Below are 16,109 nucleotides of genomic sequence, written 5' to 3'. Positions count from 1 at the left end.
GGTAGGGAGAAGCTCTTCCTCCCAAGCCACACAATTCCTGCTCCAGCCTCCAGACCCACTGACCCTCCCCTCTGCTCCAGACTCCTGGGGGAAGACGAGGTGCTTCCTTTGGCTTCAGCTTTACCGGATGCATAGAGAGCTTTACCAGATACAAAAACTCCCCCAGTGGCTCAGCCAAAGCCCATTGACTCCATTCCTCTCTCGCTCAATGGGGCCTGAATCAAATATACCAGCAAATGAAAAATACAAATAAAAACTAATGTGTAGTAGCATAACACGTTATGATGTGAGGTAATGGATAAGAAGAGAGGGTGTATCAGGAAGCTGAATTACAGCTGGATTTGTGGAGGACTTCACCTCTTCACAAGGGACTCCTCCAGGAATCCAGTGAAACAGCAAATGTATATATTGCATCCAGTTCTGAAATGCTGTCCAGGAACAAGCAGAAGCCACAACAACATAATTGACAGTGTGTAGTATTTATATGTATGTGTAGATGTATTATGTGACATATACATATATATTTTATACACACACACATATATATACATACATAGAAACGCATATTTATATTTCTGTATATAATTACACCACTCATAGTATTCAGTAGGGTAGATGGTGAAAGACAGGCCTGAATATCCCCACCCAGTGCAGAGTGCAGGGTTTTTAGTACTGCTGGGATTTCCAAGGAATGTAGATTAAGTGCAAAATGAAACTATGAAGAGCAAACAACATGTTTACAGTGACCTCTATTTGGAGCAGAAGATATTGATGATAGCACAAGGTCTAATTTCCATATTATTTGATCAGATGACACCTTTCCACACAACTGAGGGACATTGCTCCAGATGGAACTAATGTTGTCTGAGAGGGAAGGATGCTTTTGGTAAGCACTGAATGTGGCAGGGTGCTTATACTATCCACAGTGGAACAAAGCGACTGTCTGATTAACTCTCTGCAGTAATGAGGCTTGAGTTGTAGTGTGCAAGTTCCCTTGTGTGGAAATGAAGCATATTTGGGTTTTTAAGTTAGATGGTCATGTTTGACTAATGAGCATAAGAATATTCTCCCATATCCATACCTGCACTCTTCTTCACCTCCCTGCGCATCCGCTTGAGGCGCTTTAACATTCCTCTCAGGTCAGTGATACCGTACTGAAAAGCAATCTTCTCATATTCGCTGGGATTCGCATTCTTCAGGAGATCCCACACGTCTACCTCAGGTTCTTCCTCTTGTTGTTTAACCTCCCTAACATCAGCAAAATAAAATTACAGGTGAAGAGTTAGTGGTTATCACACCATAAAAATAGGTGAAGCTGAGTCTATGGTGAGGCTAGAAATGTTTTGACTAAAATTTGAAGGCTGCCATCTTATTTTTTTATTTCACTCAGAGGGAGTAGAATAGCTCAGAATGACGTTCACGCCTGACTTTATCCTTCTTCGAGTGAGAATTTAGATATAAGTTTTAATTTGGCCTTTTCTGATACAAAGTTCTGAGGATTTTTATATTGCTTTGTTGCTTCAAAAAATATATATAGTTTGAAAAATGTAGTACTATAATAGCATACAGGCTAATCCCACTTAAGTCAGTTTTATCTTCTGTAACTTGAGTAACTTGAGTTACAATTTATGATGGCACCTCTGAAAGCTGAGTCTAATCTGTACATGTCATAATTATGTAAAAATGCTTTCAACCCTGAGTCCCTGTAACTGCTCCTTTGAGTTACCAATGAAAGGACATTGGAATACAGGGGAATCTGTGTCTGTTTATAGTTATACCAGTGCTCCTCAGCATTACTTGAAGTTGTCATATGAATAGGAAGTGGACATTTCCACACCAGCTTGGACTTGAAGGACGGATCTGCATCTCAGTCTTAAGAGCAGGAAAAGTTTTCAGAGGCCTGTGTGAGGCATCACCTTTACAGAAGTTTCAATACTGTGTTTACTATCTGCAACTCCAGGCTAAGATAACCAATAAAGAGAAGTATGATTATTTTCACAATGGCAACCATTAAATGAGAGAACAGTGATGATAATTTTTCAGACTTAAAGCTTAGCTCAAAAAAGTTAACTGCTAGGACAATCCAGGAATTAGAGCAGAAATCTGTATTTTTCTTCCTGTAAATTCACTAGGATCAGACCAGCATCATTCTGATTTGATCTAGCTGGTCTAGAACAGAGTGAGAAAATAAACTTTTGAGAAATAAAAAAAGACTGAGCTTTGCTGTGAGACACTGTTAGAGTTGAACTCTATTTAGTCTGGCAGAGGATTTTCTTTGACATATGCAGGAATAGCACTAGGGATCCCTGAGAAACCCTGTTAGATGAGGAACTATGGAAAACCACTTTGCTGTTTAGTCCATGAGGTTTTTTAATTTTCATAATACGTCAGAGTTATTTTAAAAAGGAAGAAAGCTTCTCCCTGAGCAGTCTTCGAAATATTTTCATTGCTATCTTAGAATTATGGTTACACAGCCTCAGGTATATAATTTTATATTTTGTTCCTGTCACTTTTATCTGCTTTTATCTCATGCTTTCTGGAGGGTGACTATGTACAGCAAACACTGGCATTTCAGTGAGATTCCTTCTGCATGGCAGCAAGTTGAGATCAGCTTGCAAACGTATATAAAAGCTGACACACCCCATGGGGTGCATTCTCCTCTCCCAGGCCTGGCCACAAGCCATGCAATGCCTGTCCGTGCTAAGGAGAGGTGATCTCTGTGGGAATCGAGATAATGTACCCCTTTGAATCAGGCAGTGGTTGAGAATGAGGATCAGTTAGAGAATCCTGATTTTCAACCAGCTTGAAACGATAATTCCAGGCTCATTTTCCTCTTGCGTTACTGGAGAACAAATTTTGACACTTTGTTCTTAGACCTCAGTAGTTTCTGCTGAGGGTAGGGGGAAAACAGTGCTTGGTATTTTCTAAGCAGACTGACCTCACAAGATCACTTTCAGATCTTTACCCTAAAAATGTGCATTATGTTGAAAGATGTCCATTTTTTAAAAAAAAAAAAAAGGGGGACCCAAATATTTGAGTGTTTTTGAGATCTTGTGCCTTTTGGAATGTTGTGCCATTACTGATGCATTGCACTGATGAAGCATAACCAATCATAGAGTGGCTTACTGAGATAAGAACTGGGTTTTCTGCCTGCCAACCAGCATGAAATTAGAAAATAGTATATCAATTCTATGCATTTAGGTTTTTTTTTAAAAAAAAAAAACATGTTTCAAGTAGTATGCACCAAAGGTGAAAAGTTCTAGGTCCTTCCTTGGTTATATAACCCAGGGATGCACTTTGGTACAAAAGAGAAGGAATGCACCTCCAACATTGCCTGTTGAAAAAATTGGAATGAAAACATCTATTTGTCTTCATAATAATGGATGTTAATATCCACACACATGGATATTAATATCCACAATGTGGCTTAATTAACAATTTCATTCAATTAAGCTCAGAAATGTGAGGTTGCATTTCAGTGCCTGAAACAAGGAGGTGATGAACCAATTTGACTGATGTCAAATAATGGTGTTTAAAAACTAAACATTTGCTTTATCCATTAACCACACAATAAGTATACTATGTTTATATGGCTATATGGTATTTATCTTACAAAACATATGAGTTACTTGTTAGTGAAGTGATAATGCCTCTTAAATCTCATTTCTCTTTCCACAAAAACACCAAGACCTCTTACATGCAACTCTCATGTTGCTAATAAATTACCCCACAGGCAGTCATGAGAACTGGCATGGTAAGTTGTATTAGTATGTAAAAAGTCAAACTGAAGATCCTAATTAGGGATGAGAAGATTAAAAAACCAAAGACCTGGTGGATTGGAATTGGCTCGGGTAATTCTTTCCCTGTCCACGTTTACCTTCAGCTTTTCCTGTTTGCTTTAGTTGCTTAAATGCTATCCTCACCCTCAAAGCCAGTGGGCCTGCTGTGAACTTCTAATGTAATTAATACTGCATATTGGGTTTTCCTCTTTCAGAGTAAGTGGTAGATGAGATAAAGGATTTAGTTCCTTTTCCAGTTCTCTGTGGTTAATTACCATTGATTTCCATGGCACATAGGATTTCTGCGATAAATTTTGAAAAATTATGAACTATTTTGTCTTAACCTGGTAAAACTCTAAAGTGGGATTAAGATCTGAAATAGCTAGAGATACAGCTATCATAACACCAGATTTTCGAAGCAAACCAGAGAAACAAGTGCCCAGTTTTTTCTCCATCAAAACATTAAGTTGAATAAAACATGATTGAGCATTTGTGTGCACATACTGAAACTAAATCTCCAAAGAAATAATACCAATGCTTATGGCTTGGAAACATGATATATGATTTTTAATATCAGGATACTTATAAAATCAAATTAAGATGTACCCAAAGATGTAAATTTAACCCTTGCAGTTTTTTATTTTTGCACCAGACTCAATTTTCTGAACTGCTCATCCCTGTGTAGGAAATTTCCTCCCACTCCGCCTTCCATGCAAACACAAAATAAATAGCAAGTGAATTAAATGTTATTTGCCTCTTTAGGTTGTGGCTCACTTTTTTTCCCAGTGCACTTAAATCTGAGGTTTCTTTACTGCACACTTAAAGGTAAAATTAACTGAATATTTGCATATTATAATATGAAAGTAATAGTTAGAAACATTAAAAAAATGAAAGGTCAGAAAATTCTTAAGAAGTTATTAATGCTACAGCTGACTCTTTCTGTGTGCTAACCTAATGGTTTGCAATCCACACCTGCTCACTGCATCACTTGGTTCTCACCTACGTTTCAGGAGACCACTAAAGTCAAGTTCTCCTGCATCCTCTTGTCCTTCACCGCTGTTATTAATAGAAAAAAGATCAAATCTTTGTTTAATACAGGAAGACTTAGACAACACACATTGGAAACAATCTACAGATCTCATATACTCAACACTGTCCAGACACACAAATAATTGTATAAAATCAACACAAACTTGTATCCTTTTTCACATCAATTTTGTTTCCGTAGGCACTTGTGAAAAATAACACAGAGGTTTGTATTGTTTCTTATTATATTTTGATGGCAAATTTTTGTAACTGAATACATAAATTTGCCAAGGTTTGTGTTAGATTTCAGTAACACAAACAAATGTGAGCTAGTCAACACAACCAGCTTTGTTTTTCATTTCTGTAGTGAATGTGTATAAAAACAAAGGGCTTGTGCTGATCTTTTGCTATGAATAGAAAACAAAGATTTGCATTGCTTGGTGGTGCTTTTAACAATGCATAGCTGTGTCAAACACTGATTGAAGAGCATTACTCTTTACAGCATTATATTTAGATTTAATCTTTCTCTAAATGAAGGGAGGAATCAGTGACAAAAAAGAAGAAACAGTCCGTTGTACATTTTTACAGATAGAATCACAGTTCTATGAAGGTGCATTTCTTTCTAAAATGTGACCTTAAGCAGGATTGCCTTATCATAGAGCAAATATAGACAAAAGAAATGCCCTTAATATTTGTAAAAAGGGCAAAATACTGCAAATCTTAACTGAAATGATGCCAATATTTCATCCAAATTTTGCATGCAAGATATTACTTAGAAAATCAGAAAATACTCAGATACCTCATCTGCTTGGTCAGAGTAGTTATTGCAGGTTTTTTTAAATGTGCTGAAGAAAGGAGTGCACCTTGAGTGTAATATCTCTTGCATTTTCTCTTTAAATTAAACCCCTCTAAATAGAAGTAGATACTTTGGAATTACAGCTTTACTTGTAAATTAACAAACTGCATTCATTTTCTGTTTGTAAAACATTTTCATTCTGAATATTTCTGTATATTTCTTTATATTTCTTTACATATTTCAACATATAAAGATGACATCTATACTGGTTAGAGTTGCTATTTTATCAGAAAGGTAACAAAATTTAAGACACAATACTTTATCTTACATTCTCTGCAACATAATATATTATATTGTAGATTTTATATATATATATAGATGTAATATAGTAATGATGAACTTTACTGTTTATTGTAAGATAACATAAAACCAGGTCCTGTCTTCTTGAAATCAATGTGAATTTTTTCTCTGCTTTTAATCAGGGTTGGGCCCAGGATCTTTCATATTGTAGCTGACAGCTTCCAGGAAACATGCAGTAGAATATTTTAGTGAATGAAAGCATATTTTTTAAAACTGCTAAAGAAACATATATTTAATTGCCTTAAATATGCATTCTTTCCTTAAAGCAATGACATTGTAATTTCACAGTAGAGTATTTAATATCAGATGTACTATCTATGTGTTGTGACTATTTCATTCTGCCCACTATCAGCTACCTTAAATCCCACTTCTTTAATCTGTATTTACAAAACAAGTTTTTTAAAGTACTTGATACAGTTGTCTGATGCAAGTTCTGTCTATGCTACCGGTATCCATTACTGAGGAGCTTCACGGCATCACTGTTTGAAGTTACCTTCTTTTGAAAGCAGATCTGATGTCAATGGATTGAGCAGCTTGGGAAGATTCTATGAAATAATGGTAATTCAAGAATTAAAAACACAATTTAAAATTCGTGTAATTTATATAATCAGCGTAATTAGGAATATGAAATTTGTTCCATTTCCTGCTAAGTGCCCAGAGTTTGTGCTTCCCGTTTAAGTTCTCACTAAGACACTAAGTTTTGATGAAGGCAAAAGTGCTCAGTGCTAAGCTAAGTGTAATTAATGTATTTCTCTAAACTACTTTCTGCAGTTCTGCATAGGAGACATTTCTCTGATGTTTCTCTCCATTCCCCTTCCTACCTTATACAGAGGTTCTGATCTTTTCATCTTCCCATTTCTTATACTTTCTCTCCTGCCTGCATCTTGCGCTTTCTCTGTACACTCAGCATCAGAGAAAAGAGAGTTTCTTCTACACCTACAGACTCACATTATTTCTCAGTTCAAGGAGGAAGCCCCCTTGAGGCAATTACCCATTTGTGCCAGCCTGAATCAGATTAAATGTTCTGATCCACAGCCAGTGAATGGCTGCAGCCAGGCTGCCCCTGCCTTGCTGACCTCTGAGTACATATAGGCATGTACTACACCCCTTGGGCTGTCAAGCAGATATCAAATGTCTTGTGTGCCAGAGCCCGATTTGAACTCCATATTAGTTTTACCTGCCAGCTTTTCTGATTTTTGGATAACTATCTCACATGTTCCAATGTCCAATCCCAATGTTAATTTAAACAATAAATTACAGACATTTAAAAAAATTCTCTGAGCTCTATGCTAAAAATGTTCACTTTAGCATTACTCCATTTAAAGGTTCTAAACAAAATGAATTTGCACTTCAAATTAAAAAAAAAAAAAAAAAAGAGAGATCTTTATAAAACTTTACAGACACAAGTGGAACCTTACCAGTGACTTCAAGGTCAAAAGAGCAGCTATCAAACTTGTCCTTGTAAGATACTTCACAGCGATAGTTCCCTGCATAGTTTTCTTTAGCTTTGATGATATGCATCTCAAATGTGTGAATCTAAAAATCAAATATAATTGTTAATTAATGTGGGGGATACATTCATACAAAGCAAAAGTTAAAACATTAGTCTTTCAGTTCTAAACCAGGAGCAAGGAATAACTCAAATAATGGATTCTGAAAAGAATCTGGAACCCAGAAATGGCAACTTTTTTTCCCCACCGCTACTTGTCCTGCACTGTTAGAGCAGAAAAGTCTGCTTCTGTGCAGGCTCAGAGATCATCACTGAAATCTCTGTGGGGAAGCCAGGGTTAGAATCCACTGCTCTTGAACTTCTACCTGTTGTCTTAAACTGACCTTTAAGCTCTCTTTGGAGCTTCACCCCCATAAGAAGGAAAAGCAAAGACATACCTTGGTGTGACGCTCAAAGGACTCTTTCAGCTGCAGGTGCTTCCCCGCTTTACTGGCCAGGTCCATCCATTTTCCTTTAAACCACTTAACATTTGGCTTTCGGAGAAGATCTTTGGCTTCCACTTTGGCTATAAATGTAATATTCCCACCTTTTAAAAAGAGGAAAGAATAATGCAGCTGTTGAGGAACATGTGGCTGGTCACTTACATCTGTACAAGTTTCTTTCACTCCTGCTCCATTCGGTCTCCATGTACTCTACCACAACAGTACGCGTAAACTGGAGTCACACAGACTATGAATGTACTGCAGAGATACAGACATTGGTGATTCTGGGTCTGGAAGCTTTCTGTGCCTGTCAGTGTGGAGCTTAGGACACTGAGAAGTGGGATAAATCTAAGGCAAAGCTCCATGTTCTCATGGGTGAATTGTTCCTAGTATTTGAATTTCCTTGCTCAAAAGAAGCACAGGTTCTTTTGAACCACAGGCTACCATGCAGCTGTAACATGGATAAACTCCAGTTTGGAAAATAAAGCCTGGAGTGGTTCATGCATTTTTATCATCAATTATTTAAGCTGAGAAGGTAGAGGAAAGAGTTTTCTCTAAATAGCAAATTGGGAATAGTACATGTTATCTCAGTTTTCAAAAGATCACTGCACAGTCCCTGATCAGTTTCCATCCTAACATTTATCCATAAGAGAACACAACCAAGCCCTTATATTTCTTTGTTAAATAAATCCTCCTCAAATCCCCTTTTCTATGCAGAAACTGAGAAAAATAACAGGCAAAAAAAAAAAAAAATCCCAAGATCTGCCCACATCTTTGTGCACCCAATGAAATAACAGGCATATTAAGTAACCTGCCCTGAACTTCTCATCATTACTACTAGGAGTGGCTACCTTACCATGGCAGCATGGCTCAGGAGCACAGTTTGGCAGTGAACCTCCTAACTATCCTCATTTACTGTACTGTGGTTCGCAACACAGAAAGTCCTCAGAGTGCTTGAACTCTGAACCAAAGCCAGTCCAGAGCAAATCCCCCAGAATGGTTACAGTGGGCAGCTGCTCCAATTAGGCTACTTGCTAATTTATGCAGAGCTGTAGGGTACAGAAGGTGACCTGTCAATCTCGAAGGTATGCTGCAGATCTTTGGAAAGATCTTCCTGATATATCAGTAAGAGTACAGCCAACAGTGTCACAGAAACCAGCTCTCTTATCCAGAAACTATACCTCTTACCATTGTGCTCAGTAAACTAATAGATTTTGAGCTTGTCTTGAATTAAACGATTGGGGTTTGCTTCTCTCTGTACAGTCCTTTTTTCCTTCAGGGTGGAGTTCACATCCAGCTAAAACCAGCAGCAATACTTGCAGCTGAGGGCAGAAGCTGAGCGTCACAGGAATGGCACCTACCGTTCCCAGCTCTGCCTGTCTCTCTGGGAGTGGTTTTTGATTTTGTTTCTAAGCACTTACCAACACTCACTGTACCGCTCTGAGGTTTTTCGACGAATAAAGTAGATCTTTGGGAGTCATCTCGTTTTTCTGACTCTTCTGGAGCTCCTTCTCCAAGAGACCATACTGAGATGCAGAGAAAGGGGGAAATATCAATCATCTGAGTTTGTTTTACTCCCTTCAAAGTACACTTACCTGAACTTACTAAACTCTCTAGCCCTATCACCTCTCTCTTCAGATGTCCTGAAAGATATGTAAGTTTTTGTTCACACTGACATCCATTGCTTGGCTGTCACATTGTGTACAGCTCCTGCAAGAACGCTACCTCTGTGGTGAGAGAAAATGAAACTATCAGGGAGGAAGAGAGGGGAACCTGATCAGCCAAGATGGGTACTGAGCAACTTGAGCATTCAACCATGAGTGCTTTACAGAGGCGATGCACAAAGGTCAGCTCTTTGTTTTTCAGAAGAGATGGAGGTTCTGAAAACACAAACAGCTACAAGCACAAAAAACCCACATACGATGCATTGTTTCAGTGGATTTCTCTCCAGTTGAGTCAATTGTACAGGTTGGTCCTTCCTCTTTGTCTGCAAAATAGGGCAGGTATGAAGCTTACTTCTTAACTTTGTTCTCTTCTACTGAGAGTAGATTTCTACTGTCATTTAAGTAGAATTCTCTGTATTTTTAATCTCTGAGTCTTTAAGCAGATTTCGCTGACCCTGCCCTTCCTTTGATCTCTGTTGCAGACAGAACCTGATGGTATCATTCTCACCTTTCCCCTCTTTTGAATGTAAGAAGATGCTACCAGGCATGTTAAGCAGATGTTGTTCAATGTTTATGGAAAGTTTTTGTATTTTGCTACCTGCTTGGCAGTTGTCTGAGAAGATCACATCTTTGGCACTCAACCTGGGGTTCTGTGCGTCCTGAACTGAACTTTGCTCAAAACTGAGTAGGGGGCACCTCCCCACATAACCACCAGAGACCCCTGAAGAGGCCAACGCAGGCACAGTGACACATTAGGTTGTGCAAGCTAATCAATTATGCAAAAGGTAGGTGGTAACTATGTATTAGATAGGGAGGTTTATGTAGACTCCAATGTATAAATTCTCTTGCTTTTTGCTCCTTGGTGTGTTCCATTTGTTGACTTGCAGTCCAAATGCCACATCTCCTTTCTGTGAGGAGTTACCCCCAGTGCACAGGGGAAACTGAGTACTGCCATGGTGCTCCTGAAGAGCAGGGCAAATGAGGAAAGGCACAGCTGTACTTAATAAAGGCCATCTGTCTCTTTCAAACCAGAGCTGCCTCTCCCTTGTTTCCCTCGAACTTCTAATTGTTTCAAAAGTGAAGTCAGCTTTTTATAGTTTATATAATGCTCTTTTAGTTTTGGTTTCATAACTAACATAAGTGAGGAACCCATCATACAACACTTCCCACTTAGTCAAACCCTGGTCCTGAAATTAAAAGTTCCTTTCCCTGCTCAGTATTTTTTTGTAGAAATTCATTTGCCAGAAGTCAGAATTGTCTTTCTATTATGTAGAGATTATTGCTGTGGGAACCTTTTTAACTCATGAAAATTTCCATCACTCACAAATGCAACACAACTCATGACAACCATGAGAAAATGCAACCAAACTGTTTTTATTATCCTAAAGTCTATTAGGAATGTTAAAAAGATATAGAAATTCTAGATAGCTTTGGTATAAAATCTTTGTCCTTCAGTCTTTCAGTTAATTTTAGGTAGTGTGCCTATATGTCTGCTTGTACAATATTTCTCATAGGTAAAGACATTCATGTATATACACATGTATATGCACATATATGAAAACACACATACACATGTATGAAATCACATACACAAACATACATGAACACAAATATATATATAGATACATGTCTATATATACTCTCTTTATAGTATAAATGTTTAGATTATGCCAGTATTACATGGTAGTATATGGAAACAACATAAGAGCAAGTGAAGGTTACTGATGGGAACAGAATGAAGTGATGATGCTCAGTACAGGACCTGGTCACGTGCAGTAACAAACCTAACACACTACTGGGTGAAATGGAAAAAGGATATTAATAAATGGAAAAAGAATATTAATAAATGGAAAAAGAATATTAATGAATGGGAAAAGCATACACAGAATCATTAATTTGGTACCACATAAAAGAACACCTAAATATTATCATCACCTTTATTGTTAACATTTTCCTAATTATTAAACAAACAGAACAGAAGGCGGGTTTGACGCTGGCTGAAGGGACTGGTATAGGTGGCTATACCAGGTCTATAACCATGGTTGAAGTACCTGCTGCTCAATTTGTTCCAGAGGCTGCAAATCCTGCCAGGGTAGGAAGAAAGAGGTTATGATTTTGCTACATTTTCCTCACTGTCCATTGAGGTGTGAGCAGAAGCCATTGTCTTACAGTCTCCTAGGACCCGTGTTTGGGATTCAGGTAAGCCACTGTCACCCTGTAGGCTGAGGAGGAATGAAACAGCTATGTATCTATCTATACAGAAATAGATATAGATAGATAGGTATGTATGTATGTGTGAAATACTGGTACATGTCCTGTCCTGTGCAGAAGGGCCTTCTCTCATTCCTGGTTTAGCTGCCAGAAACCTGCTTGCTCTGCTACTTAGAAACATTTGAACAGTTATAGTTTGCTACTATCTAAAAAATGAAAATAAAATAAAGTATTATCTTTAAGAAATTCAGAATAAATAATATTTTTATTATGTAATTTTGGAGTCTTTCATCGTGTTTTTCAGGAGGTCTCACCTGAATTTTTTCTTTCCGCTGGCTTAGACATCCCATCTGAAAGGGAAGAGCAATTTAGGTGATACCAGCTCAGAGATCATAGCTTAACTGACCTCAGATCATTATGGTTTCAAGAACATTGATTCTTCATGAAAGTTAGACTAAACATTTAGGACCATATCTATGAGAAACTACTTGAATACCAGAAAAAAATGAACTACTGAGAAAAAAAAAAACCAGAAATCTTCCCCCTTTTTGTGTAGGAAATTTAAATTAGTATAATTCCCATTCAAGATTTCCTTTTTAGTAGTTTGTATTTAGAAGGGTTACATGAGGCTGATGTTTTTTCCATGATTTGTGTAGTTCCAGGTAACAGATGAATTTATGTTCTTCAATATTTATCTGGGGGGCAGTACTTTGAATTATTTAAATAGTCTATTTATTTATCTGGAATTGCTTTCAGATCTACTAACAAATATTTTACCTTCCACTGGTAGAAATTCTACCAAAAACCTCAAGACAGAACTGGAAAGGGACTTATCTAGTATTAAAGTCTTGTACCTCCGAAGAGAGATTAATATAATGTAGGCCACTGTAAAAACCTTTTTCTCTAAGTATGTTTTAAGTTCAGTCCAGTGGTTTGGACTCGTTCTTCATTAATACTCAAGAGAAAAATACATACATACATACACACTCAAAGCACTATCACAGTCCTAACCTGCTGGTGGAGTACTAACTGAAGTGTCATCTTCATCTGTGAAAAGAAATACAAATAAGAAGGTACGTAAAGAAACTGAAAGCACAGACGATCATCTGCTTTAAAACAACTACATGAAAATGTAAAACCTGCAAGAGAAAGGGAAAGAAATCACAATATTCATAAGCATTCACAATGGAAGCTTCAAACTGATGAGGAAAGCTTTGCAAAATTCAGTAGTTGAAATGATAAACCTTAATGTTTCAAGCAAGTAAAAGAAAAATGAGACGTGGACTGTGATCTGTTATTAAGTCATGAGTTTATATGAAAGCTGCAGAGTGATTCTGTTTGTTAGAGATGTAATCCACAGTAAATACAAGAGAAAAAGCCACAATGAAATGAAGGTCAATCACATATCTAACCTGAGGAAGATGCCATTTCTCTGGTGACTGTGTCTGCAATTAAAATGCGCACCATACATGCATTTAGCATTATTAAATCAAGATATGCAAACGTTAAAAATAGTCCCCTGTATTTTAACTTTGTAATTTCTGTATTAGAATATAATTTTAAAATGCAAGGAATAAACAACTCATTTTTTTCCACATTATAGGAGAATAATTTAAGGAAAGAACTATTGTCATCATGTTGGACTTTTCTTTTAATCACACTAGAAGTTGACCATTGCCAGGTATTAAATCACTACAAGTAATTGGTAACCAGATATTTTAAAATTTTTAATCACAGAGAGTACATATTTACAAAAATCAAAAGCCTGGAAAAACATGAAACTGTCATTAAACTGAAATACTGTGATCATGATTATTAGAAAACTAGAATAAGGTAAAGACTATCTTTACAGGAGTCACCTACATATCTTTGAATTTTAGATGTTGACTAGAAAACTCAGTTTCTGATAAAAATAAGCAAAAAGTCTTAGTGTCTTAAAAAACTAATGGTAAAAGAAAAGAAAATTACCGATGTATCCGTTGAAAGGCAAGAATAAACAAGATATATTTAGTATTTAATACATATATAAGATAAAGTTACAATGTTTTTAATACAGTATCAGAAAATAATCTGAAGAACACTTCAACATGGAGAAGAGAGCTGGAAAGGAACAACCTCATATTTAAAGGTACTTTTTTGGGGGTCATATTTTTTTAGATTTTTGATTTGGATTTCCATAATCAAAATTTAAATCTGAAGTTATCCTTTGATTTTGACCTTTAAGTTATAACTTGTCTATATTTTCTCATGGACAAATGTAGCAACTATGACAAAAGCACAGATAAAGTATAGTTGCATTTTTATAAACACTTGTGATATTGATTTTTGGGGGTTGTTTAACCATTGAATGTTAATTAAAAGTCTGTTAATAGAATTTAAGTACTTAGCCATAACATTTTACCCATTCCTTTTTTAATGATTCAGCAAACTTCATTTTAGAAATCTCTTGGGAGGAGAATGAGAGTTGTAAAAGGTATGCCTGCACATTAGGATTAATGTGTTATCTTACAAAATCTTTTCTTATTCTTAGCAAAAAAACCCCACATTCTTTTAATAGAAGAGTTCTCATGACCTGCATCATCCAATGCCATAAGCAGATGTTGAAGATGTTGATTTTCAGTGAAAGCACAATAATGACAAAGTCTTGTCAGAGGTTTTAATATACTGTGCTAGCAACTAAATGAATGCAAGGATTAGTAATTCCACTGTAAATCTTTCTCCATATATCATGAGAGCATAAAGTGTACTTTAGTCTCTTTTTGTCAATAATGTCACCATTTTGATTGATGATGGCTGGAAGAGCCATCTGGTTGGAAAAAAATAATTAAGAGCAGCATAAAACATTCAATGTGATGCATCCTACGTGATGATGTATGATAATCATGTTATGAAAGGACCACTCTGATTTTTATTTTATTTAATCATTTAAATTAAAATAATTTAGAGCTAAAACCCACAAAAGATATTATTAGTTTTGCAGGGGGATTGCTGGGGTTTCTCCAGGGTAACCTACCATTTTTCAGACAAAATGTTAACATTGAAGACAAACAGACTAACCCAAACAAACCTTTCAGAAGCATCAAAATGAAAGCACAATTGAATGTGTTAGAAAGGGAAAGAGTATGAAAAAAAATAGGATTGTTTCAACAAATGGGTAATTGACAATCCATCACTCCTTATATCTCAGGCTTCTAGGACAAAATGGACCAACTACTGGTTAAACAGCTATGACCCATTTGCTTTATGTGATGAATGATGGTTTATGTTGGCAATGAATTACATTTAAAGATAAACAATTACCAAAAATATCAAATCTCTCAGTAGAACTACGATCATTAATTTACTATCCTTATCTTCTGCAAGTAAACTTTTAATGGAATATATTTAGTAATATGTTTTATGCCAAGAGTCATCCATAATAGGTTGATAAATGTATTACTCTATAGAGATCTTTCTTCTTTGTCTATGGTACATTTTCATTGACAAATAGGGTATTTATGGTTTTTGCCTTGTATCTAAATGATAACATTAACTGAGGACCAGGCTGAGCTTCATTAAGAGTAGAGACTGGTTGGACAAAAGAACTCTCCATATCTCAGAAGTACCTAATACAAAAACCTTTTTATACTCACAGTTAGAGTAACCTCAATATTAAAATTTCTGAACAGTGACACATAAAATGTAAAAAAATCTGACAGAAAAAACATAATTACTGATCTGTATATGAACTGCTGGTAACCAGAATTTTAGACCTACTTTCCCCTGATTTGAAACCCACCACACGAAGTGGCAGGTGTATGTATATATGTGAAGCAATGAACAGGGGAGACACACTGTTTTGCACCTGCAGGTGACTTCAGAGCACCTTGAAATTTATCTGTGCTACTGCCCCCTGGAGTTGTTGTTCAGGACTAAGGCAGGAGGCAGGTAAACACAACAAAGTGTGAACTTCATGGTGTGTAATAAATACAGAGTAAGTCAAACAACTAGCTGAATAATTTTGGTTTATGCTGAAATTACTGAGCACAGTAAGACTGAGAGCTTGAAATTTAGTTGACTTCAATTACCCATCTGATTTTCAAAGATTACTCAGCAGTCCCATCAAGGGGACTTGGCACTTTGGAAATGGTAAATGAAATGCATACATACAGCAATGGAAGTTTTAGTAGAGAGATGAATGGATAATTGCAACCTGGAAAAATACAAGGGTGACACATGCAAACATTTTAGTAGATGGTTGAATGAAACCTAGAGAAAAGGGATCAGTAAAACATGCAGAAATTTTAGTAGCTCTCTTAATGGCTGGATGGGACCTGAAAAAAAAAAAGGAATGAGCAAATT

General features: G+C 36.5%; 1 protein-coding gene across 4 annotated transcripts in view; it reads right to left on the bottom strand.

The window, feature by feature from the left end:
- The window catches only part of MYBPC1 (myosin binding protein C, slow type), a 91,026-nt gene that overhangs the window by 48,803 nt on the left and 26,114 nt on the right, over positions 1-16,109 (bottom strand). For 3 of the 4 annotated variants that reach the window (XR_003531120.1, XM_027664663.1, XM_027664653.1), the window contains exons 4-9: positions 9,315-9,419; positions 7,849-7,997; positions 7,380-7,497; positions 6,455-6,506; positions 4,779-4,835; positions 1,082-1,248 (exon numbers count right to left, since the gene is read on the bottom strand). Coding sequence is in view for 3 of the 4 variants with exons in the window: in XM_027664663.1 (XP_027520464.1) it covers positions 1,082-1,248; positions 4,779-4,835; positions 6,455-6,506; positions 7,380-7,497; positions 7,849-7,997; positions 9,315-9,419 (648 nt within the window). In the remaining variant the exon portion in view is untranslated. Of the gene's footprint in view, positions 1-1,081; positions 1,249-4,778; positions 4,836-6,454; positions 6,507-7,379; positions 7,498-7,848; positions 7,998-9,314; positions 9,420-12,082; positions 12,119-12,779; positions 12,816-16,109 lie in introns of all 4 variants that reach the window. The other variant, XM_027664675.1, reaches the window with a different exon arrangement.

This window comes from Corapipo altera, unplaced genomic scaffold (assembly GCF_003945725.1).
Source record: "Corapipo altera isolate COAL_440 unplaced genomic scaffold, ASM394572v1 1, whole genome shotgun sequence".
Lineage (NCBI taxonomy): Eukaryota > Metazoa > Chordata > Aves > Passeriformes > Pipridae > Corapipo > Corapipo altera.
The sequence above is the reverse complement of the archived record's forward strand: the minus strand, read 5'-3'. Positions and strand labels throughout refer to the sequence as shown.